The 26,627-nt window shown below is 56.9% G+C and overlaps 2 protein-coding genes across 15 annotated transcripts; both read right to left on the bottom strand.

Moving 5' to 3' along the window:
• Positions 1-4,249: 4,249 nt before the first annotated feature.
• On the bottom strand, positions 4,250-8,025 carry GFRA4 (GDNF family receptor alpha 4). The gene is made up of 5 exons (XM_047746969.1): positions 7,977-8,025; positions 5,740-6,367; positions 5,253-5,590; positions 4,511-4,602; positions 4,250-4,338 (listed from the first exon to the last, which is right to left on the bottom strand). The coding sequence occupies exons 1-5, from the start codon at positions 8,023-8,025 to the stop codon at positions 4,258-4,260; spliced, it is 1,188 nt and encodes a 395-aa protein (XP_047602925.1). The 3' UTR covers positions 4,250-4,257.
• A 4,280-nt stretch (positions 8,026-12,305) lies between these two features.
• On the bottom strand, positions 12,306-26,389 carry ADAM33 (ADAM metallopeptidase domain 33). 14 transcript variants are annotated; one of them, XM_047745245.1, is made up of 22 exons: positions 25,655-26,389; positions 23,564-23,643; positions 21,233-21,309; positions 19,467-19,545; positions 19,178-19,254; positions 18,910-19,099; positions 18,392-18,457; positions 18,238-18,309; positions 17,809-17,975; positions 17,641-17,725; positions 17,365-17,507; positions 16,668-16,845; positions 16,448-16,537; positions 16,037-16,232; positions 15,809-15,917; positions 15,518-15,716; positions 15,352-15,429; positions 15,153-15,261; positions 14,919-15,073; positions 13,540-13,631; positions 13,283-13,404; positions 12,306-13,039 (listed from the first exon to the last, which is right to left on the bottom strand). In XM_047745245.1, the coding sequence occupies exons 1-21, from the start codon at positions 25,896-25,898 to the stop codon at positions 13,320-13,322; spliced, it is 2,571 nt and encodes an 856-aa protein (XP_047601201.1). In that variant the 5' UTR covers positions 25,899-26,389; the 3' UTR covers positions 12,306-13,039; positions 13,283-13,319. The 14 variants fall into 14 exon arrangements, 10 of the variants coding, with proteins under 10 accessions (XP_047601201.1, XP_047601202.1, XP_047601203.1 ...); XM_047745246.1 differs by having other exon boundaries at positions 12,306-13,036; XM_047745247.1 differs by having other exon boundaries at positions 19,467-19,542.
• Positions 26,390-26,627: the final 238 nt, after the last annotated feature.

Raw genomic sequence — 26,627 nt, 5'->3', positions numbered from 1 at the left:
AGCCAGAGTGGACATTCATGAGCCGTGAAGTTTCCACCAATAAATCCATGAATGCTTCTAGCACCTGCCCTTCTGTCTTACTTCCTCCCCCTCCCCCAGTCACCTGCCAGCTAGAGGCTCAGTGTTGATAGCAGCTAGCAGAGGCCCAGTCACGGGGATGACACCAGGGCCACAGTCTCCCCGAGGGCATGTGAGAGAGAGACGGCCAGTGGGGTATCTGGAAGGACACGGAGGCCAACGCTCAGATGTGGACCAACAGAACAGGACCCATTCCTGGTCACGAGGGCCACAGCGGGACTCAGCCTTGAGGCATCTGGCCAGATTGAACACTGTGTATGAGGCAGACCTCTTCAGGTAGAAGTGATGGAAAATGAACTCCGACTCTTGGTTTCCTGGGGCTGCTGTAACAAATTCCCTAACCTTGGGGAACCTTGGGGGTTTAAAACAGAATTTCATTCTCACAGTTCTGGAGGCCAAAAGTCTGGAATCTCAGTGTTGACAGGCCTCCACCCCCTCCAGGAACTCTGGGGAGAACCCATTCCTGGCCTCTTCTACTTCTGGTGGCCGCCTGCTCTCCTAGCTCTGCTCTGTCTTCACATCGTCTATCCAATCTCCCCCTGCCTCTCTAATAAGGATGCATGTGACTGCATTTAGGGCCCACTAATGGCAGATAATCCAAGCCCCTCCTGTCCAGATTCTTAATCACATCTTTTGCTGTATTAGTTAATGTTTACTCTTTTGCAGGCATCTAAGGTAACAGTCCTAGGTTCCAGGGCTTAGGATGTGGACATAGCTTTGGGGCCCCCATTCAGCCCATTCCAACAACAAAACCCCTGGAAAGTCAGTGGGCCCAGAGGTGGCCAGATGGTGGCCTCTGTACACCATGGTGCCTGGTCCCCTCCTCTTGGCTTCTGTCTTCAGAGCTGCCCAGGTCCTCACCCCAAATAGCCCTAAGCCTCCCACGTGGGAATGTTCACTTGGGGGAAGAACAGAGAGCCAGGCAGCAGGAGTCCTGAGACCTTTCCTTTTCCTCCTGCTCCCAACAAGGAAGCCTCCTTTCCACGACACACTGTCTGATGGTAAAGCGACTCCATTTCGTTAAAGCCCGAGCCCGAGTTGGAAAGAACTACCGAAGGGAGACCGCCAGCTGCTATTGGAAGAGGGCCACTGTTTTCTACAAGGTTCTGCTCTTTTTTCATGTTCATAATCTTTCAAAAGGTATAATTTACTCTAATTATTGGAGTAAAAAAAAAAATGAAGCGATGGGAGCGCCTGGCTGGCTCAGTGGGTAGAGCACGCAACCCTTGATCTTGGGGTTGTGAGTTTGAGCCCCACTTGGGATATAGAGATTCCTTAAATAAACAAACAACTTTTTAAAAATGTAGTGCTAGAATTAAACACACTCACACACGCGGCCTGTCATTTAGAAGATACGTAATTCTTCATCTGGGCCACTGCGCCATCATGGTAGGCAGCTTTCCGCATTGCAGCTCCCAGCACACCTAAACAGCCCGTTTCTCCCCAGCCCACACACGGGTGTCCATTCCCATGCAGGTGAAGAGAGTCAAGAACATTCCTTCTTCATGAAGTGAGAGGAGGCTGGACTCTGAGCTTCCCCCTGCCCAGCACCCCTCCTTCTCTTCCTCTGGAGAACTGCCCTTCCCATTCTGTGTGATCTTTGCGGGCTGCCTGGAAAAGGCTTAAAACCCACGCTGGTCCTCCCCCGGTCCTGCCTCAGTTCGTGGATGATGGGAACGAGAGGAGCCTTTCTCTGCAGAGATCCCTAAAAGGAGAGACCACAGTCTGCAGCTGCAGATGACACTCTAACGCATCCTGCAGGGAGAGCCTTCGTGGCCACAGAGGGAAGCCATGGATAGGCCAACGGGGCACCATCACTTGAACCCTGGACACAGCTGTGTCGGAAGCCCGGGCTGCTCAGGGGCATACCCCAGCAGGTTGGATTGGTGCTGGGTTCCAAGGAGATTACTGGCTGCAACTGCAAGGCTGGTGGATTGCCGCTGTATGTGGTGTCTGTGGGTTTGCTCTGAGCGCTAAATACAGAGTCTCAGAGCCAGTGACTCTTGTTCTGGTCAGGACAGCCCCAGGCCTGGGCTTGGGTGTGATCTGCACTGAAGCCTTGGTCTAAGGTCAGGTTCTCCAGAAACTGAACCTAAGACAGGAATTCACAGGCCATGGTTTAGGAGAGGGAGTGCCCTCAGGGGAACCTCTGAGGGAGGCAGGAGCAGGCAGGGGAAGGTGTGCTAGGCGAGGCTGTGGTCTCAGCTGGGATCTAGCTTCAGCCCAATTCCACAAGGAGCTTGGGAGCATGAATGGTGCAGAGGAGCGTCCCTCCACCCCATGGCTGGAGTCTACCTCAGGAGCAGAGAACTTTACAGGCATTTCTTCTAGAGTGGGAGCAGCTCTGAGCTGTGTCAGCACCCGACCTCCCCAGCACCCAACCTGGTTTGGTGGGCACCCGACCTGCCCAGATTGGTCTCTGAGCAAGGCGCCAACAACATGGCCCACATGGGTTTCACGGCCCCTGACAAGCCTCAACCAGCTTTGAGAAGGAGCAACTCAGAGACTCTGTAACCCTTCACTCATCAGTGTCTCCAAGCTCTTGAGAAAGAAGGAAGCGGGCAGAAGACTTCATACTTGGCCCCCATCATTCTGCCTTCTTCACCCCGAACACTTTCGCAGGACCGCAGATCAACACAATGCCCCTGGCACACCCTCACCCACACCAGCCACACACAAGTGCTTGTGAAAACCTTATGAGACACTTCCTTGGGCTCCAGGAAAGAATTCGACTCTCCACATGGACAGAAGCAGGCAGAATGTATGGAAATAAACAGCAACAACAACAATGACAAAATGACCACCACTCTAAAGTGTCTGTCAGACCTGGGCTCTGTGTACAAGTGACCCCAGGGCTCACTGGCACCCCGGAAGTGATAGTGGAACAATCAGAAACTGTGTTTGGCTGCAAATGACAGATGTCTTTGGAGAAACTGGCTTCAACAAATTAAAGGTATTATTTATCTCATACAATGAAGAGTCTAGTGGGAGGCAGCAGATGGGGGCTGGGGCAATGGCTCCACAATGTCACGTGACTCCATTTTCAAAATGGCTCCCACGTCCCCAGACATGGCCACCAAGTTGTGGGCAAGAAGAAGGGAGAGAAGGCTAAAGCCTGAGGGGTCCAGTCAACAAGTCTGCTCCTGTTTCAAGAACTCTCCTGGAAGCCTCATCTGTGACTTCCAATTATGACCAGGACTGTGTTCCATAACCACCTCCTGGCTACAAGGGAGGCTGGAAAGCGTAGTTCCTGAATCTAAGTACTAGCAGAGAAGACAAAGCAACAGAAATCTCTGCCACTAGAATCTAATAGTTTGATTCAGTTTGGCATCTGCAGGTGAGCAGAGGTAGCCAGATTGGTTCTGATACCATCTGAGGTCACATAGGCCCGCAGAGGGATACCAGCCTGTAGCAGACTTGGTCTCCGGGATCCCAGGACAGATCACAGGAAAGCAAGGCCAGTCTCAGTGCATACAGGTTTATTGAGCTATGGTTGCCATTCATAGTGCTAGGTTAAACCACAGGGAAGATGGTGACATGACCAGTGCAATGCAGGGGACTGGAGTCTCACTTCAGGTGGTGCCCACCAAGCAGCATATCGTGGTTGGGAAGAACCTTACTAACATTAGTCGATGGGGCCTAGGTGGATATCATGACTGGTGGTGCCTCTCTGGGAGGGTGCCATGAAAGGCTGCAGTGTTAAAAAAAAAAAAAAAAAGTTTACCTGTAAGTCTGTCCAGATGTACTCCTTAGGGTATGTTCTCTTCGGAGAAGCTGGTAAAAATCTCTTAAAATTCTTAGAATTTGGATGGTTTCTGACTTGTAGGTGATCTGGGGCCCCACTGAGGACTTAGCTACAAAGGTGATCCCCTCCCACCCCTACCCTGTAGGAGAACCTGACTGTTCCAAGGTCAGTGGACAGAGGGACCTACAACCAAGAAACCCACTGAAAGGGAAACTAGGGGCTTTGCATCGGGCCCTCAGCCACACATCCCTCACTCTAGGGGACAGGCACACAGGGTGTCCAGACCTAAAAAGGACAGCAGTGCAAGAGCACTGGGGCCAGCTTGGGAGGCAAGCCAGTCCACTTTCAGGGGGCAAGAGGGTGCAGATGGGGCCTTGTATCCCAGGCAGTATGGCTGTCAGTATGATGTTGTTGTCCAAGGTTGGCTGTCCTAGTCAGAGCAGGGGCTGCAGAGCCAGGACAAACAGCATGGAAAGCAGGGATTCCGCCACCAGGAGCCCATCTGCGGAGGACACCTTAGGGGTGGGACCAGAATGTGCACTTCAGGTAAAAGCTGGGTTCTGCTCTCTGCTCCCACCACCTCCAGCCCAGGCCATTCATGCCTCCATCCAAGCCCACCTGGAATGGAAGTGTGTGGAAGGAGCCAGGCCAGGGGCTGGCAGCTCACCATCCCCTCCCTACACCTACTTGCAGGAGGCTGTGCTCAGGGTCCTGGTGGACATCTGGCTGGTTCTGCAGGATTGGAGGCCACCCACTGTCAAAGGCCTGTATGGCACCATCTATGGAGGAAGAGGGCCAGGATGGGCTAGGCTGGGAAACCCCAGCACCAGGCCCAGGTCCTCTGGGACAAACAGAGACCTCTGGCTTCCTGTGGTGGGTTAGGAAGATAGGATATCTGCAAGAATTGGCTTCTGGAATGGAAGGTGCATGACAAGGCCTTCCAAATTGTCATCCTCACAGGGAAGGGTGACGACTACTACCCCCATATTACAGATGGGCACAAAAAGGCTTAGAGGAGTTGGCTAACTCTGGGCAGGTGAGTGGCAGAATCGGACTCCACAGACCACCCAGTTTACTCAGACCCAAAAAGCAAGATCATCTGGGCTTGGGACCACGTCAGAAGTGGCGCTGGCAGGAATTTCACCTGGTTCCATTCCAGGAACTCGGAAACTTGTTTTGACTGTTTCCTCCCACCCCTACCCGCCTTCAGGGTCACCAGCCTAGACATCCCTAAGATCCTACTTTGGTCTGTGACCTGGTCTCTGGGGATAACTGGGCGCGGATTTCTGGAGGGGCAGGTCGACAGCACAGAGGGTGTGCACCTGCATGGCTGCCGCAAACAGCCTCAGTTTCCTCACCGCTAAAATAAGCTCCTGCCAGCCCGAAACTGGGAAGGAGCGGTCAGCGCCGCCCCACCCGGGCCCCTCACCCAAACAGCGGTTCCTAGTGAAGAGCCCCCGGAAGGCTTCGCACTCCTCACGCCGGTTTCCGCTGGCTCCACAGTCGCACCAAGGCGCCACGCGCGCGCTCGAGTTGTCCACATAGTTGGGAGAGACGGCGGTGCCTGCTGGGACCGCCAGGACTGGGTAATCGGCCCACCCAGGCGGAGGCATCTCCGGGAGAACCCAGTCAGCGCCCGGATCCCCGCAGTGCGTACCCACAAGGCCTGCGTAGGCACGCAGGCAGCGGGGGGCCTCATCCAGCAGGCAGCCGTCGGGGGCGCTGGGGGCGGGCGAGCAAGAGGCCTGAAAGGCCAGGAGGCGGGGCCTGCGCGGCGCGACGGAGGGGCGGTGAGCGGGAGGCCCCGCCCAGTCCCCCCACCCGTCTCCTCCCCACCTGCTCCCGCAGCCCGTTCACACCTGCCACACAGCCCCGCCCCGCCTCCGCCCCATCCCACGTAGCCCTACCCTCCGCACCCGCAGATCCGGCTGTGTTCGCAGGCGTCTAAGGGTGCGAGGCAGGACGGCGGCGCCGGCCCGGGCCCCGCGAAGGCGCAGGCTGGCACGAAGGTCTGGCGCCGGCGCTCGGCGCACGCGGCGGTGGCGCACGGGCAGAAGAGCAGCGCGTGGGTGAGCGCGGGAGGCCCGCGGGCGAAGAAGCGGCGCAGGGCGCGGCGGCAGCGGGCGCGGGGGCAGCCTCCGGCCCCGACCCGACCCAAGCACTGAGCCACGTACTCGGTGCGCAGCCGCTCGCACCGCGCGTCCGCCGTACACGCCTCGGCCGCGTCCAGGCATCGGTTCCGTCCGGCCGAGCCAGGTGACCCTGAGGGAGCGGCGGGCAGCTGCAGTTCTCCGGGAGCCTTACCAGCGCGCTTCCCCCGCGTCCCCCGGCCACGCCCTCTGAAGACGCGGGGCGCGCGGAACCGGAGGAGCGCAGAGTGTGGCTCGAAGGCGTGACCGGCTGGCACTGACCGCCCCTCTGTCGCGGGGACGGGCGGCCCCCGGCTCTGGGGAGTCCTGCAACACGTCACGGGTGAATCGGGCGCACCGAGACTCGGCCCGGCCTCCCCGAGACAATGAAGCCCATCCTCCCCAGGCACCACTCCTTCCGCAGAACGGCCACACCCGTTCAAAGAGGGGTCCCCGGGGCTCCTGCCACTCTCCTAGGCCCCAGCTGACGAGGGAAACAGAGCAAGGCTTCTGGGGACTTGGCTAATGGACATTTATCAGAAATGGGTTGAGGACAGTGGCCCCTCCTCTTTCTCTTTTGACACGCTGGGACAGCTGAGCTTTCTTCCTTTCTTCTCCTCCCTATTGGTTTCTGGGTCTCCCACCTTCCAGACCTTCTCAGGTGCCTCCTTCTGCCCCTTACCGTCTTGCCCTTCCACTCCTTCTGATGCTCCCTTCTCATCCTCCTGTATGGCCCATCTCTGGTGTCCCCTGGCCCCTCCACTCTCCACCAGCCAAGCAAAAGAGGGATTCCCTGAAAGGGCTCTGGGTAGCAGAGGGCCCATTTAGACCAGGCTGCCAGAGTGTGAATTCCTCTGGTCAGGGCAAGAGAGACCCTCTGGTCAGGCCACAGGGCTCTGTCCTTAGCCACAAGGCCCAATAGTCCATGACAGGTGGCAGTCTTCTGGGGGCCAGGCAAGGGTCTCATAGGAAGGGACTTGGCAGCCCCTTCCTAGGACCTGGGTCACCAAAACCAGACTTCTGCTGCCCCTCTCTGCACTCTCAGCCCCTGGAAGCGCTACAGTCATGGGCAAGTTTTCCAGTCTGGCCCCCCATCCTTCTCACTGAGTGTGTGCAGGGAGGTGACTCCTGCTTCAGGTCTGGGAGCAGGGTCCCCATCTGGCCCTGGCCCCCTCTTTCAGGATCCATGGATTGGATGGCAGGAACCACAGTGACTCTCCGTGTGGCGGCAGCATGTCTATTCCGCAGGCAGGATGAACAGATACCAAGGGCTTAGGATGAGTAGGTATGTGGAGAGGGTAGACAGGAGAGAGGGGAACCCTCCCCTCCCCTCCTCTCCTCTCCCCTCTCCTCCTCTCCCCTCCCCTCCTCTCCCCTCCCCTCCCCTCCTCTCCCCTCCCCTTCCCCTCCAGGAGCAGCAGAGAAACTCTACCCTTCTGTCCCAGCCAAACCCCTCACATGCCCAGCTTCAGCCACACACAGCAGCACTTAGTGTCACGTAAGGTCTTGGTCCCACCTCTGCTCCTTTGCTTATAGATTTCCCCTCTGCCAGGAGTACCCTTGCCTCATCTTTACCCTCAGAACAGTGCATCTCAGCTCCAGTATCTCCTTGGCCTTAAACCATTGTCAGATTCCATTCTCCCCACCCGGCTCCACCTGGTCAAGTGAAGGCTCCCTCCGGGATGCCCCAGCTGGGGAAGGGGAAGTCAAGCAGGTGGAACAGCAGATGCGTGGCACCAAGGAATGAGTGTGAAGCTCCAAGACTGAAGATGGGGGAAGGGTAAGAGAGGTGGGAGAAGGGACCCAAGAAGAAAAAGAAAGTTTCTGGGACCGGGTACCAAGATGGGACTTGGAGGCGGGGAGTGGCACGGCGTAGGCACACCCCATATGCAGGTCTACTGCCCGTGCCCCGCACTGCGGTTGTGGTTTTTTTCCAGACTGTCCTCTTGCCCCCTTACTCTGTCCCTGAAGATCAAGCAGAGAGGCCAGAGGTGAGGGGTCTGCGGGTGGAGGCAGCCACTCACCCAGCAGCAGCAGCAGCAGCAGCAGCGCAGGTGCCAAGCAGAGGTCCATGCCGGGCAGCAAACAGATGGGGAGGACGACTGAAAGCAGAATCCCAGCGGTACAGGTGTCTGCTTCCCAGCAGCAGACTGAGCCCAGCATGGGAACCCGAGCGGCAAGCGGACTCGGACACTCCCATGGGGAGGAGCCTTGTAGTGGGAATAACATCCTGCCCCACTGAGTGTGTCTCCCCCTGCCCCCTCCTCCGCTTTGCCTGCAGGTAGGTCCTGGAGGCACACAGCCTAGGTGGAAACACACACACACACACTCCACCACCACTACCCCCTCCCACCCCCAGGAGACCTTGTCTCTCCCATGCCAAACTGTCAACTTTGTGAAACATTATTGTTCTTCCCCTTCTTTTATAATTTTAACTTTTTATTGTTAACTAACCTTAGACTTGAAGAAAAGTTGCTAACAAAAATGTTAGTGTTCCCTTATATCTATCCTTCTCAGGATGGCTTTGACTACTCAGGATCTTTTGTGGTCCCATACACATTTTAGGGCAATCTTTTCTATTCCTGTGAAAAATGCCATGGAATTTTGATAGGGCTTGCACTGAATCCATAGATGGCTCTGGGTAGGATGGACCCTGTAACAGTGCTGATTCTTCCTGTTCATAACCACAGAATATCTCGCCATTTATCTGTGTCTTGTTCAGTTTCTGTCATCAAAGTCTTGTAGTTTGCAGTGTACAGGTCTCTCACCTCCTTTGTTAAACTTATTCCTTGATATTTTTTTAGGCAATTGCAAATGCAGTTGTTTTATTTCTGTTAAAGATCATTTGTCAGTGAGGAGAAACTCACCTAATTTCTGTATGCTGATTATGTATGCTCTAACTACCAAATTTGGGAATTAGTTCTTTTTTTTTAAGATTTTTATTTATTTATTTGACAGACAGAGATCACAAGTAGGCAGAGAGGCAGGCAGAGAGAGAGGAGGAAGCAGGCTCCCTGCTGAGCAGAGAGCCCGATGTGGGGCTCGATCCGAGGACCCTGAGATCACGACCTGAGCCAAAGGCAGAGGCTTTAACCCATTGAGCCACCCAGGCGTCCCTGGGGATTAGTTCTAATAGGTTTTTTTTGGTGGAGTTGTTAGCACTTTCTGTATATAAAATCACGTCATTGGAGCACCTGGCTGGCTCAGTTGAAGCATGTGACTCCTAATCTTGCAGTTGTAAGTTCAAGCCCCACACTGGGTGTAGAGATTGGTTAAAAATAAAATCTTTGGGGAGGTATGTGCTATGGTGAGTGCTGTGACGTGTGTAAGCCTGACGATTCACAGACCTGTACCCCTGGGGCAAATAATATATTATATATTAATTAAAAAAAAACAAAAAAATAAAATCTTTGAAAAAATAAGGTAAAAAAATAAGAAATAAAATCATGTCACCTGCAAACAAAGATAAGTTTACTTCCCCCATCTGATCTGAAGGCCTTTTATTCTTTTTTCTTTTTTCCTAAGGGCTCTGCTCACATTTATGCTTCATGGGAGTGGTTGGAGTGGGCATCCTTATCTTGTTCCTGATCTTAGAGGAAAAGTTTTCAATCTTTCACCATTGAGTATGATGTCAGCTGTGGGTTTACAATTATCTGAGTTATGTTGAGTTATATTCCTCCTGTGCCCAGTTTTTTTTTTTTGTCTTTATCATGAAAGGATGTGGTATTTTGTCAAATGCTTGTCCTGCATTCTATTGAGACGCTCATATGATTTTTATCTTTCTATTAATGTGGTATGTCACGTTTACCGATTTGCATATGTTAAACCATCCTGGCATCTCAGGGATAAATCCCACTTGATCATGGTGTATGATCCCTTTAATGAGCTATTGAATTCACTTTGCTAATATTTGGTTGAGAATTTTTGCATCTGTACTCAATAGGGATATTGGCTTGTAGTTTTCTTGTATCATCCTTAGCTGACTTTGGTATCAGGGCAATGCTGGTTTCCTAAAATGAATTTGGGGGTGTTCCCTCCTCTTTGAATTTTTTTTTTAAAGATTTTATTTATTTATTTGACAGAGAGATCACAAGCAGGCAGAGAGGCAGGCAGAGAGAGAGGAGGAAGCAGGCTCCCCGCTGAGCAGAGAGCCCGATGCAGGGCTCGATCCCAGGACTCTGAGATCATGACCTGAGCCGAAGGCAGCGGCTTAACCCACTGAGCCACCCAGGCGCCCCCTCTTTGAATTTTTTGGAAGAGTTTGAAAAGGACTGGCATTAGTTCTTTTTCAAATGTTTGGTAGAATTCATCAGCAAAATCATCTGGCCTTGGGCTTCTAGCTTTTTAAACGTGGACCTTTGTCCCCTGACTTTCAGCTCTCTTTGAATAAAAAATACTGTGGCTATAAATTTTCCTCAAAGGACTGCTGTCATGGCACACCCAATATTTGATCATTCAGTTTTTATCATGCAATGTTTTTCTCTTTATCATGCAATTTTAAGTATTTTGAGACACGCAATATAAGTGGGAATCCCATGGGATCCAGACATCACCCCCCACAAGGGTGAGAATGTGGGGAGATGTATTCATTATGTTCTCTATTTTCTGTATTTGATGATGGTTTAACATCTTGACTTGGAGGGAGTGGGGGAGAGGGAGCTTGGGAGAGACTGCCTCTAACCCTAATTCCTTGAGCTCATGAAAATTTGCTTATGAATATGTCTCTCATATGCAGACCAACCAATCTGGTGTCTATACCCCCAACCACCTCCTTTTTCCTAACCCTTACAAAATCTATATTTGCCCTGCCCTAAGTCATCCCAGGGCCAGGTACCAGACCATTAGAGACACCCCTATACCTCACAGCTGGTCAGTTGCCCTGCCTTGCCTTTCCTGCAGAAACCTTAGTATAGGCTCTGCCCTCTCTCCTGCTTCCACCTCCCCACTGAACGTCGTGCTTCCCCACATGGCCCTGTGTGACACCCTTCTCTTGGGAATTGTAAGTAATAAAAACTTGCAGTGGCATTAACCTCTCCATGCCAGAACTCAGGTCATCATTATAAATCAAAATCTCATGGGTACAATCAAGACAGAAGGCAGCTTGGGGCGCTAGGGTGGCTCAGTTGGTTGAATGTCTGACTCTTGGTTTCGGCTCAGGTCATGATCAGGTCCTGAGATAGAGCCCCGCATCATCAGGCTCTAAGCTCAGTGGGGAGTCTGCTTGAGATTCTCTCTCCCTCTCCCGCTGCCCCTTCCCCTACTTGCTCTCTCTCAAATAAATTAAAAAAAAAAAAAAAAAAAGACATAAGGCAGCTGTAGAAAACTGCCTCATTCAATCTCTGGGGCTGATGGAGCGGAAGCCAGCCCGGGGCTGCCTCTTCTCTGCTGCTCGTGGCAGGAATGGTTGGTTGTCAAAATTCCCCCAAGCCTTTATGCCCTCTGAAACATGATTCTGCTGCTCTGCCCATTAAGAAGTAGAATTTCTCTCCCAGTCCCTGGAACTTGGGCTGGCCCTGTGACTTGCTTGTGCCAATAGGGCATTATGGAGTTTAATGTGCCAGTCGTAGAACCTTCCAGAGGCCTTGTAAGCTTCCACTTACTTTCTGGCAAGGCTGGGACTGGGGTGAGAAATGATCACTATTATGAATTTTTCCTTCTGCCTCAGGTTCCAAAGTGGCTTGGCATGACACTGTCACTGATCTGGTCTTCTGTTAAAATTCTGATACTTTGTTCGCCATTGATTTTTTTTTTTTTTTGGCATTAATTTTGATCTTTTGACTTTTGCATTAAGATATATCTTGATCACTTTTTTTTTTTTTTTTGGTATTCAAGGTAAGTGCATCACCTGCCTTGCCCTACTCCTGCTCCTGCTCTCTCGAACCCTCCGCAGCTGTCATATGAGCAAGCCTGAGCTAGTCTGTTGGAAAATGGGTGCCTAGCCTGCTCATCCTCATCACTCTAGCCAACAGCCAGCCAAACCCAGAAGTAGCCTGGCCCAGCTGAGCAGCAGCTGAATTACACCTAATTTTCCAATTCACAGAATTAGTTGTTTCCAGCTACTACTATGTTTTGGGAGTGGTTTTGTTCTATAGCAACAGCTGACTGATACAGAATGTCACCCAGCAATTCTTCCATGAGTAAGTGGCTTCTCAGAATCTCCAAGGGAGGCAAAAGAGGTGGGGCAAAGGGATGGTTCAAGCTAGGGAACAGCATCCTATGCCCAGGTACCTCTGGGGCCCTGGCTGCCATCTGAGGCTCCACCCACCAGCTACCACCCCTTAGGACCCATAGGGAGCCCCCTGGGGCTGAATTGATACACAGAGAAAGACTCACAGAGGCTCAAAGGCAGCTTGTCTCTCTTTTGACTTTTACTTGGGTGTCCTTTTTAAAACAGCTCCCACTATCCCCTCCCATGGAATGGAGGAGAGGGTGAGTAGTGTCTACAGCAGACCCCACACTCCTCTGAAACCTCAAATGCAGGACCAAGAACAGGCGTGAGGCTGAGGAAGCGCCCTAGAGACAAGATAAGGCAGGAAAAGCAAAGGAGGAGGGTCCCAAGGATTTTTTTGTTTTGTTTCATTTTGTTTGTTTGCTGGGGCCAGGCTCCAGGGAAGTGGACTCCGTCTGAACTGTAGGGCCCTGAGGGCTATCTTCTGGCCCAGCAGTCACCAGTCTCTGCAGACCTGGGTCTGGGTAAAGTACATGGAGCAGAGACCCCCGGGGCTCCCCGGACAGAGGCTGGGTCATGCCCATCGTGCTGACGGGAGGTCAGTGACTACATGACCTTCACTCCTTGGACTGATAGATTTTGGGGCTGCAGTATGTACCTTACCAGGATTCCCTAGCCCTAAGGAATGGGGACAGCACTGCACACCTTCTGATAAAGCTCTGGGGTCCTGGAGTAGGTGGGCAAGCTCAACTTAGGGAAGAAATTTGTAGGCTGCCAAAGTGCAGACGGTCTGACTCTGCGGCTCTGCGCCTGGGAGACCAAGTCCCTGGAGAGGCTGCCAGCGGTCGACGGTAAGTATCCTCATCTCAGGAGCTCCCTCTCACCAGCAACAGGATCTCGGCTTCTGGACTTGACCCGCTGAAAATGAAGAGGAAGGCTTGCCCCTGAGGGCCAAGACCCCCTTTCCTCCCTCACTGAAGATCAGTGACCCAAGAAGAGATACGACTTCTCTCTCTCCCACCCTAAGGCCTTCCAGCGTCAGGTCTCCGTGACCAATGCTCTTCCACAAGGTCATGTCTCACTTGCATAATAACCCAAGATCAGCAACCTCCGAGTTGGGGCAACAGAGGTGGTGGGTGATGTGCGGAAGGCCCCGCCTACCTTGGGGTGGCAGGCAGGGCACCCAGCCAAAGGCTCCTCAAGGTGGCTCCTGGGCTCTGGCAGAGTTCTCAAGGTCTGCAGCAATGGGTGGAGGCCACATATTGTGACACTGGCAGGAGTCCCTGGGGCAGGGTGGGGACAGGGGCCTCAGGGTGTCTGGGTGCTACATGGAAAGGAGGGGGGCCCATCTGGAAGGAGGTGGAAGGCAAGAGCACATCCTTCACTTCCCTCCCCATCTCCTTCTGTGCCTCTCTCACCCAAGGGCTGGGGCTCTCCAATGACTGCTGGGCCCAATTCCATGGAGTGAACACCGCTGGGGGGGCAGTCCCTGTTTGGGCCATCTTTGGGCCTGAGCAGTGGGATAAGAGGGCAGGAGGCTGGCACAGTGGTCCTGAGCAGACACACCTGACCTGAGTTCTGCCTTTAATGCGCCTCTACTCTTCTGGTCTATGTCCCTGCCTCCAGTTCCCCTCCTGCTCCCTCCTGGGAGAGGTCCTGGGGTTCTAGGCTCCAGGTCCGGCTCCTGCCCTCCCAGGACCACAGGCATTTCTCTCTAGCCCTGACATTTTTCTCAAGCTCTGCCATCACCCCAACATCCTGGCACCCTCCAGATACTGGCTTCACTCAGGCTCCAAAGACAGGTGGCTGTGCTCCCCAATATCAGATATTCCTGAGCCCCTTGCCATTGGGTGGCCCTGCCACCCTCAATGACTCTGAGCCATGCCTGGGTGCCCACGTCCCATCTCCCAGAGCCTTGCCTTGTCCTTTGCTCTCTTTCCGAAACAGTATCCACTGCGCTTGAGACTCTGCCTTAGTGATGATACATGGGTGCCCCCACCGCACCTGGCCTCTAGGCCCCCTGATGCTGACACACCAAACTCTGAGCACCTTGCTCGTCCCCCATAGACCTGCAATCACTGCTCATCGTGTCAAAGCCCTCTCAGGACCTGGGACCTGGCTGGTGCCCGGCCCCTGTCCGGGCTGCCCTCAGCCCCAGTCTCTAGCCCAAATCCTGCCCTTGCCCGCAACTTGTCCAGAGCACTCCCAAGGTCAGGCTGTGTCAGATGTGCCCTAGGGGGCCTCCCCTGCCCAGCACCCAGTGATCAACTCTGCTTAGGTATCATGTGACCTCCTCCCAGGTCACAGAAAACTGGGTGAGGAGCAGGCCCTGGGCACAAGGGCAGCCAGCCCCCTAGCTAAACAGTGGTGTGGAGTGAAAGGAGGTGCCAGGCCTAGCATTTGTGAACTTGAAAGATGTACAGAAGAGATTTAGGCAGAGGAAGTGGAAAAAGGCAGAGGAGTCATGAGAGGCTAGGAAAGTCCTGAAGGGCACAGTGGAGCGAGACTGGCAGGATGAGCTGGTAGAACAAAGGCAGGCTAGGGTGAGGCAGTCCCCTGGTGGGAGAGACAGAAGAGGGGGTCAAGGGGGCTGAACCACAGTAACTGGGGGGCTTGGGGGCCCCATGGGGATCCACACCCACCCACTGTGGCCTCTTGCTCAAGGCTCCTTTCTACCGCCTCTGCCCACCCCCTCCTCTGTGTAGCCAGGAGCAAGGTCTGAGCACCCCACCCCAGCTTCCCCAGGCCCAGCTGAGTTCTGCAGAGCAGGGAGTGCTTGAGTGGGCTCAGAGCCTACCCTCGGCTTGCGGCTTGCGGCATCCCTCCTCAAGCTCCAGAGGCATGGCAGGAGACGGGATCCTGGGCACCGGAAGCAGCACCAGGCCAGGCCAGCCCCCAGGAGCAACGGCAACACAAAGCTAAGCATCACAGCCAGCAGGAAGGCCTTGTGGTCTGTGGACAACAGGGTAAGTCTGAGTACTTAGCAGGGGCACCTCCCCAGCCTCTCCCCACTTGTCCACCATGGACACACCTTCAGGCTGCATGGGGCCACTGTCCACACTGCCACCAAACCCTTGCTTGTCGCAGAAGGGCGGAGCCCAGCCCAGAGCACAGTGGCAGTTTTGGTTACTGTTGCAAACCTACAGAGGAGAAGAGAGGAGGAGGATCCCACAGGGTCAGGAACTCCAAGGTCATCACCACCCCACCCCAATCACATTCTGGCCACTCACCCCACGGCCATGGCAGGCTGCCAGACATCGCTCAAGCTGCCAGAAGGTAGTATTTCGGCAGCGCCTGTCCTGGCACACCTAGGGGCAGTGTATGCACTGGGCAGTTAGGGGGAGTGATTCTCCCACAGGCAGGACTTCAGCACTGGGGGAAGGGTGCAGGGCTCACCATGCTAGGTCCACACTGAGTGCCTGGCTCTACCAGGCCCAAGTCGAGCACATCCAGCTGGACACCGGGCAGCACAAAGACTCCCCTGCAGGTCACCTCATTGCTGCCTAGTCCAATGGTGGAGTCCACTGGCACAGTGTGCGGTGGGCGTGGCCGCTGCTCCCCACCGAGACACTGCAGCTTCCCACACTGAGCATCCCTGGGGAGGAAAGTGCAGGGCGATCAAACAGTGACATGTGTCCTTGCCCCAGCGCACTACCCAGCTTCCCCGCCCTCCCCTACACTCCCCACCTCTGCGCACAAGGCACAAAGCCACCCTTGCTGTCCTCGCCACAGTTCCCATGGGCGTCTCCCGCGGAGTTCACAATCTGGAAACAGGCCTCTGGTGCTGGGCTGGAGCCTGAGGAAGCATGGGCGAAACCGCACTGGCTTCCGTCCCCCTAGCAATCCCCCCAATCTTCCCTAGAGTAGAAAACAGCGCACACCCGAGGATGGGCCGGGGTGCTCCGGTAGTCTCACCAGGCCCCCAGAGCTGCTGGCACTGCTGCTCCAGTGTAGGACATGCGCCATCCCAGCAGTAGCCCCGGCCGCCGGCACAGGGCGAGCCGTCCAGGAGGTACAAGTCGGGGGGGCAGTAAGGGGAGGCGCCCGTGCAAAACTCTGGGAGGTCACAGTCACCCACAGCTCGGCGGCACGGCACGCCGGCCGGCTTCAGCTACGCAGGTGGAGGGAGGTTGGCCGAGGCACAGAGGGACAACAGACCGTGAGCTCCAGACGGAGAGCGCGGCACAGAGGCTGGAGGGCCAGGCAGGCCCCTGCTCGAATACAGCGGCACTCGCCGGGGGACCCGAGCGCGCCAATCAGCCAAGACCAACAGGCGGGCTCGCAAGCGCCCCCTAACCCCTCACCCCGAGCCTCCCACGCCCTCACCAGGCAGCGAGCGCAGCAGTCCCCGTGGGTGCACTGGGCCCCCGCGCGCAGCGAGCAGTTGTGGGCGAAGCAGCAGGCGTCCGGGCACTCCTGGAGCCAAAAAGGGGATGTGGGGACCAGCCGGTAAGGATGCCGCGCCCCAGACCTCGGAGGGGCGTTGGGGAAGGGGAGGGTGGGGCGCCAGCCTCGGGTCGCCGGGGGCCGGGAGCGCGGACCTGACCTGGCTGGCGCCGCAGTCGCACTCCTCGCCGTCCTCCACGAGGCCGTTCCCGCAGCGCGCCCGGGGCACGAGGAGCCCCGAGTCGGGCGCGTTGGAAAGGCACGCACCGCCCCCCTTGCGGAAGAAGGCGCGCAGCTGGCGCCGGCTGCAGGCGCTGAACACCCGCGGGAATGGGCGCCTACGGGCGGGGAAGGGCATCCGGCGTGCTGGCACCGCCACCCTCGGCCCCCTCCTCGTCTCCCACCCCCTCCCACCAGTACCCCCTGTACTTTGCCACACAGACCCCGGACGCAATCATACTGCCTAAGCGACCAGCGGCCCGGAGCCTCTAAAAGCCGGGCCCAAAGAGGGCAAGGAACCTGCGCAACGTCACGCTGTGAGCCCGAGGCTGGAAGGCGTCACGCCAGGACCAGGCAGCCCAGGACTCGAGGTCTGATCGCGACCTAGAGCTGTTCCTCCCGGGGTTGGAGAATCCTTGCTAGAATGTTCTGAAAATAATCTTCATACTTTGACAATCCACTTTTTCTGCCTTTTCCCCCTTCAAGCGTCATAAAGTATTCTCGGGGCGGTGCTATGATCATATCCCCATTTTACGAAAGAGAAAATAGAAGCGTAACCATTTCTCCCAAAGAAAAGGAAAGCCCCCTGGTCCCGCGGGGCCTCCCCCACAGCCCCTGCCTGACCGCGGCGTTCGTACCCCGTGGCCCCGGCCATGACACAGCCGCCTTGCTCGGCCGCCGCTTCCACACAGCAGCCGTCAGGGTCGTGGCTGAGGCCAAGGCTGTGACCTATCTCGTGGGCCATGGTGGCTGCTGCGCCAATGGGAAGCTCCGAGTGGTCCTGAGAGGGAGTGGGGACAGTCGGGGCGGGCTGCCGGGACGCCGCCTCCTCCCCCTAGCCCTTCCTTGCCCCCTGCCTCCTGCCCCCTGCTCCCCACGGCTGTCGGGGGCGGGGGAAGGGGGGTGGAGCTCACCGTGCTCACGCCTCCGGAGCTCTCCGCACAACACATGCCCTCGATGGGCGCCAGGCCCACGGTGGCGCCCTGGAAGGCGCGGCCCCTGAAGGCAGAATGCAGCATGACCCGGAGGGGCCAGGATTCTGGGCCAGGTCGGGGCCCCGCGTGGGCGTTGGGGGCACCCACGTGAGCAGCTGCGTGGAGTCGTGTGGCCGCCGTGCCCTCAGCCCTCGGCACCAGTGCAGGAAGGCCCAGAGCGTGGCATTGGCGTCTGGCGTGACGCGGCTCTGATCCTGCTCCGTCCACACTTCCAGGCCGGTCAGGGCCACCTGAATGTCCAGAGTCCTGAGAATCTGTGGACGCGACGGGGGTAGGACAGGAAGACGGGGGTGAGGGGGCGAGGGAGGGTGGGGTGGAGAGAGTGAGGACAGGACAGGCCACAGTGCGGGTGCTCCTCCCTGGGGTGCCTGTTTGCTCAGTTTCCTGGCCTCATCTCCAACCCTGCCACACCACAACACCGCCCCCCATGTCCCAGCCCCCCCACCTCCTGCCCCAGGACTTGCCAGCCTATGTGGCAGTCACCCCCATCAGGGCTGTCTTTCCACCAACGCCAACCTGGTCCACATAGTTGGCCACCTCCAAGAGACGCTGTTTGGTGTGGTTCAAGTTCCGGTGCTGGGTCAAAAACTGGAAAGGCAGACATAAGAGGGTGTCACAGGCTGAACTGGCCCCATCCCACCCTGCCAGCCCCCTGGGACCTCTGGCTCACCAGCGTGTGGTCAGCCACAATGTACAGCTCCAAGAACTTTGGGCTCCTGCCAACCTCCCGCCTCTCCTGGGGAGAGACAATGTTGACCTTCAGTGGCAGGCTGCCAGGCTTGAGTCCTGACCGCTAACCTCAATTCCCAGGAAGCACAAATTTAGCTTTAAAGATGGCTAGAGGGGCGCCTGGGTGGCTCAGCGGGTTAAAGCCTCTGCCTTCGGCTCAGGTCATGGTCCCAGGGTCCTGGGATTGAGCCCCACATCGGGCTCTCTGCTCAGCAGGGAGTCTGCTTCCCTTCCTCTCTCTGCCTGCCTCTCTGCCTACCTGTGATCTCTGTCTGTCAAATAAATAAATAAAATCTTTAAAAAAAAATAAATCAAGATGGCTAGAACTTGTTTATTCACCCTCCAGATAGAAATGTCAGGATTGGAGGCACTGAACTGGGACTGTGTATTCCTATTTCTTGTGATTTGGAGGGCTTTGGTTACTGCATTCTCATTCCCACTCCTGTCGGTGCCCCTGACCTTGACCTGAGTGGCACGAGAAAGGCTAGCCATGTCCCCTTTGTTCCTGGCATCCCTGTGGCCACAGGCCCCTTTCCAGCCAAGCAGCTGCCCGATCTGGAACATCTTGTGAGTGACGAAGGTCTCCGAGTTTCTGGCTGACCAAGGATGCACATAGTAACTGGCATTCCTGTCCAGTGTGATCAGGCCCCTAGGGTTTGAGGAGTGCAGAGAAAGGTGAGAAGGGACTGTTTCCCCAGGCCCAGGCCCCTCCCCCAGAATGCCTCACCTCATCCCAGAGCAGGTGCTGAAGACCACCCAGGAGTCAGGGAAGCCCCTCGCGTGCCCATGGTAGAGGCAGTGGTCCTGGAGAGCAAGGGACCCAGCCCCAAAGCTCAGCCAGGGCTGAACTGGGAGGCGTAAGAGAGAGAGAGAGAGAGAGCATGGTGGGGGGCTGGCTGCAGGCTCTCCTTAAGAAGAGGAGGAGAATGGGGAAGGAATGGTGGAGAGGTCCTCAGGGAGTGCACCCCCCCCCCAGCACCCTTACCCTGTCCTCAGAGCCCATGGAAGTATCTCACCGTGTGGTTGGGGACCAGCACCACTGGGTGCCCATCTGGGCTATAGTGGGTTTCTGTGTATCCTGGGGCCAGCAGCCTGCTGGGAAGGGGGTGTTGTAGGAGTCACCTAATTCAGCCTGGCCTCTTCCAGGATGCCCTCCCAGCCTTCCTCCCTGAATGCTAGCACTGAGGAAGCACCCACGTGGATGTTCAGGAATGGACAGGAACCACTGTGCGTTGCTCAGATCAGAAAAACCCTGGGCTAGAGGGAGAAAGGTGGAGGGCAGGAAGGAGCCTTGGCAATGGCTGAGGTGTGGAAAGTGGGGGTGTGGGAGGCACCAGGGAGGAGCAGGAATGGGGAAAGAGTTTGTGGTCCCTGTGGGACCTGTGGCAGGCATCTGGGTCTGTTGGTCTGGGGAGGGGCAGGAGGGAGGATTCAGGAGACACTGATGAGGAAGTGGGACCCAGAGCCAAGGAAGTGCAGGGACCTCCCTTGGTGGCCCTGCCTGCTGCTCAGCCTTGTTGGGCATCTGGTCAACCCTCTTTTGTCTTCTTTCCTGCCCCCCAAATCCTTCAGATCTTCTCTGGCCCCTAGACCGTACATATCTCCCCACCTGCCCATCAGTGATGCTCACCCCATGCTTCCAGAGAAAAAGAGAATCCCCACCTGCTCACAGCTGCTCCTGCCTGCCCACCAGAGCAGGAATCCCCATCCCCACCTTCTTCAGACCCCACTCCAGTAACGATACCACCATTCTTCTCCATCTCTCCAGGGTCCTTCTCACCAAGGTGAATGAACCATGAGTCAATTTCTCTTCTGTAAAGAAAATCCTCAACCCCCATCTCGCCTTGATCTCTTTACTGCCAGACCACCGCAAAGACCTGCGATGCCTGCTTCTCCACCTCATAGTCTTTCCTCCACCTTCTCCAGTTTGGCTCCCCCAACACACACAACACACTCAACCTGAGGAGTAGGTGATGTGGTCACCCCCTTTCCTGTGTGGGGATGTTGAACCCCAGAAGAACTGTGCTGAGATGTGTGGAACTAGAATGTGTTCCTGGTGCATCTGGCTCCATGGGGGAAGAAGTCAGCATGTGTAGAGTGCTTGCAACAGTGCGTCTGATGAAACAAGCTCTCAGTGAATGAAAGCTGTTGGTAATTCCGTCTGGGTGGTTTCCAGACCCCACGCTCCACCTTCGACACCCATCCCACCTGGCCCAGCCCTGCCTCCTCCACCAGCTCAGAATCTTTGCCTTTGCCTCATCCTGGACACTCAGCCTCAAAATGGCCTCCCCGGTTTCATTTCCCACTGCTCCCTTCCCTGCAGATGGAGACCCTCCAGGCAAGCCAGACAAATTGCCTCCCCCTGAAAGTGCCTTGATTTGCTTCTACCGCACCTTTGTCCCTGCTGCCCCTCAGCCCTGAGCACCTACCCAACTATGGAATCCATCTCGGAGTCTCTTCGGACTTGGCACCCGCTTTGAGCACCCACAGGGTGATGCTCACTCATTTCTGGCAGGAAGCTAACAAGGTGCTCCTGGGGCTGGAGTGGGGTGTGTGCCCCACAGCTGGCCTGACCCAGCCTCAGAAGCCTGTTTCTGCCTTGAGGGACCCGGTCATGGGCTGGCATGCCTTTTTCTGTCACCTGTACCCCTGCCTCTGGGACCCTCCCTCCAGCCAGCCTCCCTCATGTGTTCCCCTCAGTCCCTGCCCCCCACAGATTCCCCCCCCCAGAGAGTGGGGGGCTGTTCTTGGTTGCTAGCCTCCTCCCCAGCCTGGTACTCACTGGCTCTTCTCCAGCTCCAGCAGGAGCTCCTGCCCTTCAGCCTTCAAGGCCACCAGCCCCGAGTCTAGCTTCGAGACCTGGGCAAGAAGGAGAGCAGGGCTGAGGGCGCAGGTGGGATGGGGAGCAGGCTGGTGAGGGAAAGTCGGGGGGCAGGGGGCAGCAGGCTCCCCACTTGCCATGGTAGGTATGGATGGTTGTGGGGGTAAGAATATGCAGGCATATATGTTCCCAAACTCGGGGTGCTTTTGGTTCTGACCACAGGCATTTGACACAGCCCGCTAGGTGAATGTCCTCCGGAGAGATGAGACAAGGCATCCCAGAAAGGTGTGCTGCCTTACACAGGGTGACCGGGCTCTTCCTCTGGCTCTCCCTCCTGCTTCACATCCAGAAGCCTTGCTCTAAGTGGGGAGGACGGTTGGGTCCTGAAGACATTGGGTGGAAGACTCGGGCATCCTTACAACCTCTTTTTTCTGTATCTTGCTGCTCCCCACTCCCTGTAGAATTCAGACTTTACTCCCTCCTTGTCCGATTCTGACAAATCAAAAATTTCCCTGGCCTCCTGAAGGCCTGCCCCACACCTGCTTCACTGAGCCTGTGGAGTAAACATTCACCCCGCCCCCCAATTCCAGGCCAAGAGGAAAACATCTCAGCTAGATGTCAGGAGGCCGAGCCTGGGCCAGCCTCTCCTTCCCCACAGCTTCTTTGCCTCTCCCACCCTGTGGGAATACCCACTCTGCCCCGCCTTGTCCACTCTGCCTGGCTGGGGGCCCAGAGTTGGAGCGGGCCCAGGAGCATCGTGGAGAGCTGTTGTGTCTTCGGAATGTGGGCCCCCACCCTTGCTGGCCCTTCCCTTTTATCCCACCATGCATTGGACTGGGCCCCAGGCCAAGGGGCTCAGATTCTTCTGGGGTCCTTTTCTCTGCAGGTGGGGAGCAGAAAAGCTCCCCCACCCCAGCCAAGAGACCTCTCCAAGGCTCTAAGCATGAGCTCACGTGACCAGAATGCCACTTACTTTGTTGGAGAAATGTTAGCCCCAAGCACGGACAGCTGCCCCAGATGGAAAGCCTCCTCCTACCTCAACACCATCCCTGGGCTCCCCTCTCTCTGTCCTAAAGCCCCTGTTGTCCTTGCTTCCTGCCCTCCTGGTGGCCCTGCTATTCACTACGCACCCCACCCCTAACCTGAAATGTGGGTATTTGCCGCCTCTTGGACGGGACTCCCTGCCTCAACTCTGCCTGCTGTCCTCATCTTGGCAGGCTTCCAGGAGGCAGGGGAAAGCAATGCCTTCTGGGATACCCAGCCTCATCACAGCCCAGGCTGGACCAGGAGGGAGGACCACAGTCACTGTGACCCCAGCATGTGCCTAGACTTCCCTTCTGGCAGTGGTGTCCAGGACAACCAACTCAAAGCTTGGGCCAGCTTAAATGGGGGCCCCTGAGGGTCTCAGAGACCCAGGGAAGGTCCTAGGTTAAAAGCTGTGGGGCCTATGGGGTCCTCCTAGCCTTAATGACAGTGTCCACCTGCCTTCCTCCTTGCTGGCTTAGACAGTGGGTTGTCTTCTCTTGCCTGAAAATTCAGGATGAAGGGGACTCTCTAGATCTGGGGGGGGGGGGGGCACTGGTTAATGGTTACAAGTGTTTCAGACTTTAGTGGGCCTCAGGGTTGTGGGCTTCTGGTCTCAGGTTGTGTGACCTTAGACACTTTCTCAACCTCTCTGGGCTTCAGTTTGCCTCTCTGTGAAATGGGGATACCAAGGGCACTGGCCTCCTGGTTTGTAGCACAGCTGTGTGACCAATACAGATGGGGACACAGTTATTCTGGAAGTGATGGGTGGGCGTTGACAGGAAGCTAGGGCAGAGCGTCCTGGAGAAACAAAGTCAGGGGCCCTTGGACAACACTAGGAGAGTGACCAGTGTCCCCTGTCCAGAAGTGGATTCTGCATGAGCCAGGGAGGCTGAAGTTTTCCCAGAGGGAAAACAATGTGTCCACAGGGTAACATGTTCTAGTAAACTTGGCAAAAGGAAGATATTTGGGTGTTTTCTTAAAGAGGTCCCTGAAAAGTTTCAGGCCCCACAAATTCTGGCTCCACCTCTGCTGGGGGATGGGGGTGGCCTGGATAATTCTGGGAGGGAGGGAGCAAGGGGGAGGAAGCCTGAAAATGACTTCCATGTGTGAAGGCTCATGTGAGCCAGCTATCTCCCCACCCCCACCTGCCAACCCTCCGGGAAGGGGCCAAAAGGACCCCAGCCAAACTGCCATGCTGAAGGAGGAGGGGCAGAGGGGCTGGGAGACCCTGGGCCCCTGCGAGGGGAAGTACGAGCTGGCACTAACCGGCTCCTCCAGGGTGACCTCGCGCCTGACTCTTCCATCCAGGACCCAGTGCAAGGTGACTGGTTTTCCAGGGTGGTTTCCTGGGGGGAGGACAGAGTAAAAGATGAGGGGGAGCATAGGGGGGTGGGGACGATGGAGGGATGAGGTTATAGGACCTCAGCCAGGTAGAACAAGAGACTCCATCTTCCACATGCAAAGCCCGGGAAAGGATGGCCACCCATGGGGTATCCTTGGAACCGAGGAACCACCAGGCAGAAGAAAGCCTGGGAAGGATAGCTCAGCTGGGGAGGTAGGAGTCCCATTGACCTGGGGGAGGCTTAGGGGTCAGAGGCCACAAGGAAGAGATCAAGGCCCCCAGTGCAGAAGGGAAGGGAAAGGGGAGGCAGCCTGGGGTATTTTTAGACTGGGCAGCAGATGCCTTTGGGGTGAGAGATCTGTGAAGAGAGGATGCCTGTGTCTCCACCATCTGGGAAAAACAACAGCCAGATGTCTGCGGAAGCCCACCTTGTCCAGAACTCCCCTTGGGGGGCCTCATGCTGGAAGCAGGACTTCCAGGGACCCTAGCTCAGAAGGCTGATTCCAGGATCTTTCAAGGTGGGGTGGCCTGGGGGGACACAGCCTGAGTGCTCCCAGGCCCGGCATGCTTAAAGGGGCTCTGGAGGAATACCAGAGCCAAGCATTACTCAGAAGGCTCTGGAATGCTCCCCTGGAATGCTCCCAGCCCCGCACCCCACAGTGGGTCCCAGCAGCCACAACCGCCCTGCAGGAGTCAAGCCCCAGGCAGCCCAGAGCCTGTAGGCAGCCCTCCCTGTCCTCTGACACAATCCCTGGGGCAGCGAGCCCAGCTCCCAGAACTGACAGCTACCCAGCACCCAGCCAGCCCTGACCCCATGTTCAGACAGCGGACTGCGGAAGTGTTCCAGCTCCTGCCAGGCCACCCCAACTCCTTTCTCTTCCTCCATCCTCTCCCCCAGACCTCATGATCAGAGACCCAGAATAGCAGCAGCTATAGGAGTCCCCTTCTCCCAGGAAGCCCTCCTGGCTTGGATGAGCCAGTTGCCACGGTAGGGGAGGGATCAGAGTGAATCTAGGAGGAGGCATAAGTGGGGGGCAACCCATCCCAGAGAGAACTAACTGGGTGTGGAGAACTTCCTCTTGCTGGCCCTGGGCCTCCCAGGTAAAGAGAAGAGGGTGTGCCTGTGTGCATGCGGGTTGGGGATTCTCTTCATGGCACCCCTGAGGAAGAAGGTGAGGCAGAGATGGAGCTGTGATGATGAGGGCTAGGGAGCCAGTGTGATGTTGGGGATTACAAAGCCCTTCTCCATGCCATCTCAGGGGTCATCCCACCCTCTCCCAACCACCCCCCACCCCAGGCTGAGGAGGAGCAGCCATCCAAAGGCATGAGGGCTGTCATCCTACCCTCTTGGGACCCCAGGACAGAACAGGACCCTATCCCTATTGGGTACTCCCCGACAGTGCTCTGGAACCCAGTGCCCCCAGGCTGCCCAGCCCAGCTGGCCATTCCTGCCCCCTCCCAGGTGTGCTTCCAGTCCCTGCACAGGGTGCTTCCATAGAAGAAACAGGACTCAGTCAGTCCTCCTGCACACCGGGGTTGTGGAGGTTACCTTCCAGGGCCTCTTCTGCTGAAGTACCTCTCTCTATCTCATCAAACAAGGCAACAATATCAACAACACACACACACTGCCCCCCAGGCCCTGGGATGCGGGCTGCCTGAGTCTGCGGGCACAGCAGGGGCTCTGGGCAAGCAGTGCGCTGGGCCTCAGGGAGGGAGATGCAGGAAAGTCCACACCGGTGGGTGGGGTCTGGGGGTGGTCAGGGGAGAAAAACCTGGCAGAGGAGTTTGGGAACTTGGGCAGATGCTCAGAGGGGACCCCCCCACCCCCCACCCCGCCAATGCTTTGTTATTGGCACTGTGGCATCTGGGCAGAGTGTGTCAGTCTGGGTCACAAGGCCAGCCCAAGTACAGCTGAGAGTCCCCGAACAGGTCCTGCGGAGACCCTCCCTTGTCCTCCCAGCCACCGTGGTGGCTGACAGCGACCTCGCCGGCCAGGCGGGGGACGTCGCACTCACCTTGAAACGCCTTGACCCCCCACACCGGCAAAGTTAGCCTCAAGAGCAGCAGCAGCAGCAGCAGCAGCCACGCCCGCGACCCTCCAGCTCTCTGAGACCCCCAGCCCATCGCTGAGAGCGCCCCGGCCTCCACGACGCGGCTCCCGGCTCCCGGCTCCGCCCTGGCTGGATCCAGGCCGACCCACGCCCAGAGCAGCCGGCCGGCCGCCTCCCGCGCCACCCCGCACGGAACCCCGCAGCCCATCCGCCCGACCCTGGCCCCGGGCCAGACCCCGTGCGCCCTCGGGGAACCGGAGCGGCCGTCTAAGGTTAGGAGCAGGGTCGGCGGAATCCGTGCGGCCCCTCGGGAATCCGCCAGCGCCAAGCCGCGGGGTAGGTCTGGGCGCGCTCTCCCCGCCGGGGCGGAGCGGGTGTGGAGTGGGGATGGGGCGGAGCCCCTCGGAAGGCCCTTTGAGGGCCAGCGGGGGCTGGTGGAGGAGAGAGCAAGGCTGGGGGCCACCTGCTGCTGCTCGGGTCGCCCCCCTCCATGGTCCCCTGGGCGGACATCTGTCTCCGCCTGCTCACCGACCCTGCCCAGAGGGGCCCTGGCCCGAACCCGGCGGAAGCGCCCCGAGGAGAAAGGAGGCGGGCGCCCTCGAGAGGCAGGTGCCCCGGCGGCTCCGAACGCTCCTGGGCGTCGGGGTGGCCGCCAGCCCCTGCGCGCGGGTCGGGGGAGCGGGGTGGAGCCGCGGTGCTGCGGGCTTGGTGCCCGGCAAAGGCGAGGCGGGCGCGGGCAGCCCCTGTCCCTGGGTGGCCGCCGGGAACAATTGCGCAAAGCCACCGACTCCCACACGCAGGGGATCCCTCCTGCTTTGGCAACATCTCTTTCTTTCTTTAAAGGTTTGTGTACTGAGTAGTAAATCCGGAGAACCAGTAGCCGTATTCTGATAGCGAGAGGTGTTAACTTTCTTTTTTAAATATGTTTTTTAATATT

This window comes from Lutra lutra, chromosome 9, assembly GCF_902655055.1.
Source record: "Lutra lutra chromosome 9, mLutLut1.2, whole genome shotgun sequence".
Taxonomy (NCBI): Eukaryota; Metazoa; Chordata; class Mammalia; order Carnivora; family Mustelidae; genus Lutra; species Lutra lutra.
This window is presented reverse-complemented; position numbering and strand designations above follow the sequence as displayed.